Source organism: Acipenser ruthenus, chromosome 26 (genome assembly GCF_902713425.1).
Source record: "Acipenser ruthenus chromosome 26, fAciRut3.2 maternal haplotype, whole genome shotgun sequence".
NCBI classification, from domain to species: Eukaryota; Metazoa; Chordata; class Actinopteri; order Acipenseriformes; family Acipenseridae; genus Acipenser; species Acipenser ruthenus.
In genome coordinates, this window is record NC_081214.1 from 20,775,104 (window position 1) to 20,780,757 (window position 5,654).

General features: G+C 38.3%; 1 protein-coding gene across 1 annotated transcript; it reads left to right on the forward strand.

Moving 5' to 3' along the window:
* The first annotated feature begins 1,134 nt into the window (after nt 1–1,134).
* On the forward strand, nt 1,135–4,456 carry LOC117430815 (tumor necrosis factor ligand superfamily member 10-like). The gene is made up of 5 exons (XM_034051313.3): nt 1,135–1,442; nt 2,368–2,514; nt 3,069–3,114; nt 3,447–3,539; nt 3,858–4,456. The coding sequence occupies exons 1-5, from the start codon at nt 1,263–1,265 to the stop codon at nt 4,262–4,264; spliced, it is 873 nt and encodes a 290-aa protein (XP_033907204.3). The 5' UTR covers nt 1,135–1,262; the 3' UTR covers nt 4,265–4,456.
* The last annotated feature ends 1,198 nt before the right edge of the window (nt 4,457–5,654 follow it).

A 5,654-nucleotide genomic window follows, 5' to 3' on the forward strand; every position in this document is an offset into this window, starting at 1 on the left:
TTTTCTTTCTCACTCGCTTGTTTATAGCACTAACAATAGAGTTAATGGATACTATTACTGGCTCTGGAAAAAGGTAATCATATGCAGTTTCTGATTCCTTGTTGCAAAAGGAGAACGATGGTCGCCCTGGATTAACCTATATGGTGGTGTCAGGCTTACTAGTTGTGGTGAGGATTGTTAGAAATAAAATATTTCACTGCCCATATCAGTAATGTTGGATCCATATGGAGCCATGTGATATAGACGCTTCCTACATAGCGGAGTTGCCTTATTAAATATACAAAGGTAAATGCAGATAAACTTAAATGGTATACTGTTATTTTAGATTATTTTGTAGTTTTTCATAATAATAAACTGACTAGTAATCATTTAGTGCTGTTGTCTATGTGCATGGCTACCAGGGTAAGGCACACATGCTGTCTTTAATATTCTGCAATCGTAGTAAGTTTTTTTTCTTGTCATATACAGTAACAAGACCCCTTAATCTAACTGTACAACAGTGGTACAGGACCAGCGAAAGGCCCCTCGTCTTAACTGCTATTCGCGATGGACATACAACAATCAGACAATGTATTCATATGTTTATTTCAGATACGGTATGTACTGGTATCTACCATGAACATACTATGAGATGAGCTTTAAAACCACGGATGCAAGAGCCTAGCTCTTTTGTATTGAAGGCCTTCCGGGTAAAAAACAAAACAAAAACAAAAACAAAAAAAAGCGTTATTTAGTACGGGTTTCAAATATTTAGTACACGTTCTAATTTGACTTTAGTACGCGTTGTAATTCTAATTATTACACGTACTAATTTGTGGCGCTATATGGACTTGGTTTGGATAAAGTCTAGTGAAAGCTGGATCTGTACCCTCCCGAGCATCAACCGGCGGTTTCATAACCTTAGAAATCGCTTTTAATAACGTGGTAGCTAATGTAATTTTAAGCGTTGAAAGCAGGTCTGACATATTTGCACTGTAGACGAAAATCTCTCGGCGCCATGATCTGCATTTTTTCTTGTTCTTGTTTTTTTTAAGCGTATTTCAACACGTACTATTGTATGTATTCTGATTGGTCGAAATCAATACGCGTATTAGGTATGCGTTTCTGACACGATGGCTTCCATATTCATAGGCTGTGGTGTGGCTCAGCTTCACTACGTCATGCAGGAACTGTCACCAGGGGCTTTCCAACGGGGAGTGTTTGGGAAGTTCCCAGATTTATACCGATTTTTCATTGCTGTGTGTTGATAATGCTAAGGTGACATGATTTCTAAAACTCCACCAGAACACAACTATCGTCAACTGAAAGAAAAACTATTCTTTTTTAACAAGGAAGCTGGAGGGAAATGGAACACGTTCGTGATTGTTTTGAGTTTATTGCTTGGTGCAGAAATCTTTGGGACAGCTTATTTGTTTTTTCACTTCGCTATGGAAATCAAACAGGTAAACAAACAAACAAACAAAAAAAATAGTCCCGGTCTATAAATGCCTGTGGTCTGTAAACAGTTTAGTTTTCGCGACAGTTTTTTTCCCCACTGTAAATATTATCGATCTATTGTATATTGTAATTCGTGCATATATTTTCTTCAAACTGTATATGGCCAAACTGCTTTCCTCTTTAATCTATACACTACGGAGTGTGTGTGTTTGTGTTTCGTATGTACCTGTAGTATGTATTTCTTTTCTGGTAGCTGTTGTTTTATTGATGAGTTTTAAATGCATTTATTAATTGCAAGTACAGTACTAAGTTTTGTGCCTGAAACGAGAAAGTCAGTATTCCTAATAGGCCGAGGCTGTGGAATTCTTAAACTTGTCTTGTATATTGCTTGTCATGATCAGTGAAAGGTGAAAGAAATACATAAGGGATCCACCACAATATTACATTTTCACGTTTTATACAGTACCGCAGTCAGGAATGTTAAGTTAATTGAAAAAAAAAGGTTTAGGAAACATGATTTGAATAAAGGATACAGCTCCTTTGTGTTCATTGGCCAACTACCTTTTTTTTCTTTTTTAATAAGTGGTGATGATTCAGTATGTCATTTTTGAATTACTGTAGTTCCTTTTGCAATATATACTGTACAGTAAGTTTGCTGGATGTTAATCATCAGTGGGTTATGTAAAAGGGGGGTTGCTCTGTCGGAACTGTACAGTATACAGAACCCTCCTCTGGAAACTCAGTCTTGTTTGGTTTATACAGAGCCAGTGTTCTATACTGGATTCCATTTATTATTTGGAATAACCCCAGATTTCAGGGTTGGAGTATTTTAAATGTGAATAGGGGTCCATAAACAGTGATCTGCAGGACCTTGTTCTGTTTCCATTTACCTAAGAGTCCATGTTAATAGTTAGTTTCCATCTTACACAGACTCGAGAGCTGGTGAAATCAGGAGACTACCCATTGCGTTGTCTACAGTATCTTGTGGATCAAGACTTCCTGGAAAGGAAATTGCCCAACTCCGGAGATTCTGCCTGTGACCAGTGGCTTAGGGAAGCAGAGCACAGTATAAATAAGGTAAGCCTACATATGGGGGCTGGCCTTGGTTTCAATGGCTGTATTTAAGATGCACTTTTATAAACAAAGATATGACATTTATAGTATATGGTATGTTAGGATCCCATGCTTGGGATTTAGATTAGGATGAGGCCATTTTAATAATCCATTCTGAACTCCAAGCTGATGGGGTCATATCTGTACTGGAGATCCTTACATATACACTGAATGGATATAAACTCAAGACACTGTAGGCACCGCTGCTGTGGAAAATACCAATCATGCTGAATTGAACAGTGCAATTGTTAACCTTGAAATAAATGGTAATAAACAGTTAATTAAACCACCCCTTCTTACTTATTGTATGATCAGTAATGGGTATTGTGTTCCATTAGCTTAAAAAATATATATATTTAAATAAGTATATTTATATTAACATTAGTTGGACCATTTTGCATTGAAAGAATAGGAGATGTTAATGATAGTAATTTCTTGAACTAAAACTGAGAATTTTAACCTGTTGGCTCTTCTATAAATCTAAACATTGTTTTTTTAAACATTTTGTTTTAATTCAGCAATTGAAGTCAGATATCAGGAACACACTATATCGTGAACTCACAGGTAAGGAATTCATTAAAATGTCTATGCTGAAGGTGCTTTTGAGCAGCTGAGGTTGCTTTGAGAGGTTAACCCCATCAAGTTTATCCGGAAGCTATAAATGAAGGTGATGTGAATGTCCTGTATCTCTTTGTGTCTTCCTCTAACCCTGACTGTTTAGAAGCAGTGCTATGTATATACAGGAGGATGTCAGGCAGCTGGGGCTCTATAGGGACAGTGCTGGGTAAACACAAGGGCTTGTAACTCTATCATGAAACTTAGATTATCTATGGACAGAGAAAAACTTTTGTCAGGGCACGATTTCCTTGCCTAATTAAATTCTGTCTGCTCCACAGCACAAAATGTGTCTTTGACCCATTTCAGAAAACCAGCCATTCACCTCGGACCTGATCACCTCGGAAGACAATTCCGTGTGAAGCTAACTGGCGGTAAGAAACCCAGCTAAAAATCTAAACATGGAGAAGGATGACTCTTAACCTTCAATTCGTTTTTTCAAAATCCTTTTTCTTACCTCTTGCTGGCATTAGCAGCATTACCACCAGTCCCATTTTTCTTGTGTTTAAGATCTTTTGGTTCTTTACTTTCTCCCTTCACTTTGTAATATGCAGATATTTCATGCTATAGAAGGAAAACGAGGAGGAGGGGTGGGGGGTTGGCGGGACGGACCAGGTGTAATGCTTCTAAATGTAATATCTAATGTGGACTTTATTGGCCACCATTTAGAATGGTCTTTTTTCTGATGACAGAGGACACAGGAGGTCATAAGTTGCAGTGGGACAACATAGAGGGGATGGCATTGCAGCAAGGGATGATGGGATACGAGGATGGCGAAATAGTCGTTCCGCGGGATGGCGTTTACTTCATCTACTCGCAAGTTTACTTCCGAGTCGGTCCACGAGGCAAGGACCAGCAGAGCCAGCCCTTCCTGCAGTATATCTACCGGAAAACCTCTTATCAGGACCCTATTCTGCTCTCCAAGGCTGTGGGCACCAAGTGCTGGGACGCAGGAGCTGAGTTTGACCTGTTCTCCAGCTTCCAGGGAGCCCTGTTTCAGCTCGCACAGGGAGACCGACTTTTCTTGAAGGTGACTGACATCAGCACTGTACGTCTCAATAAGGAGTCCACCTATTTCGGGGCCTTTATGGTTTTTTAACGTGTGTGAAATAATAGTTGTTTTTTTTTGTTTTTTGGGGGGTGCATAACAAGGACCAACAAGTGTAATAATAGTATATATTATTATTTTGTTTAGGATACTTATGGATTCAGTAAAAAAATGTTGGTGAGAGTTAGCTGGAAAGAAGATTCTGTTTTCAGGTTTATATATTAAAAACTGTACTGGGAGAAACTGTCTGTGTTGTTTCTTTGATTGTGATGTAAAACACCAGTAGTTTTTATTACATGAGAGTAGCTGTTATTTACTTCATGTTAATATTGGACTCGGCTTTTGCCAAGATAAAATGAGATAGTAGTGCGCCTTCAGTGCTTTACCTCCCCAAGTAATGTGGATTTCCTATGGCCCGGTGTTGATGGCTGAAGTGTAATGCTGGCTCCTGGGATCAGCCTGTTTGCGGTCTCCCTGGCACATCAGCACACACAATGGTGGCGATACTGGCTCCAGGGATCAATCAAAGTGTGGCCTGCCTAGCGCCTCAGCATGGCAAACGCCGGGACTGGGCTGGGTGGGGCATTGCGCAGGGGTCATCAGGTGGGCACCTCCCGTTTACTTTACGGACTGGAATCTTGTGTTCTGTCAATTTTTCCCAAATAATTAAGACACAGCGTTGACTTCTCTTTATACTTCTGCATCATCCAGTAAGAGATGTTGCATCTTTTTCAAACCATTCTCGCTCATTGTGAACTGACACTGTAACCAGCTGCACTTGGTAGTTGTGAATGAATGAACGATCCATTTCCAGTCAGTGGTCAATCACGTGAAATGACAGTGTCAAGTTATTCATTAGTCTTTTTAATAGTAATAAGTGTCGAGTTACAAGTAAAGCATGGTGTCGAATTAAAAAATTAAGAGGCAGGATGCATATATTTTATATGGAGAAAATCCGGGACCAAGGCTCTGTCGAATTAAGCGAAGGTGTCGAGTTATCCACTAGTCGAGTTACCCGAGGCTGACTGTATATATCTCTATATATGTTCTCTACATTTAGATCTATCTATATCTATCTGCTGGTATACAATAATTTTCCAGATGTTATAGTTTTATAAAATGATTTCATCAAAAAATATAATATGGTGGATAATAGGTTAATATTAAAAACAGTTCACAGTGTATGAAAAATATCTTTATTATTAAAAGCTTCTGCAATTATTTAATAGACTTTGATTACATAATTGCAAATTTACCCCCCTACAAACTCTTTACAAGGCAACGTTTTATAATTGAATGCATAATTAATAATAATAATAATAATAATAATAATAATAAACATTTGGTATTTTAGCGTATAGTTCTTTTTTCTTTTGCCCTTTCAACTGAACAACTGTATTCATAGTCTGTTACAGGGAACGTGTTCCAGCATTATTTTATA

Bases quoted from the DNA above. Each gene is read 5' to 3' on its own strand.
- LOC117430815 (XM_034051313.3), top strand. From the start codon at position 1,263: ATGATTTCTAAAACTCCACCAGAACACAACTATCGTCAACTGAAAGAA. The intron at 2,515-3,068 runs GTAAGCCTACAT...GTTTTAATTCAG, and splicing joins CAGAGCACAGTATAAATAAG to CAATTGAAGTCAGATATCAG. The intron at 3,115-3,446 runs GTAAGGAATTCA...TCTGCTCCACAG, and splicing joins ACTATATCGTGAACTCACAG to CACAAAATGTGTCTTTGACC.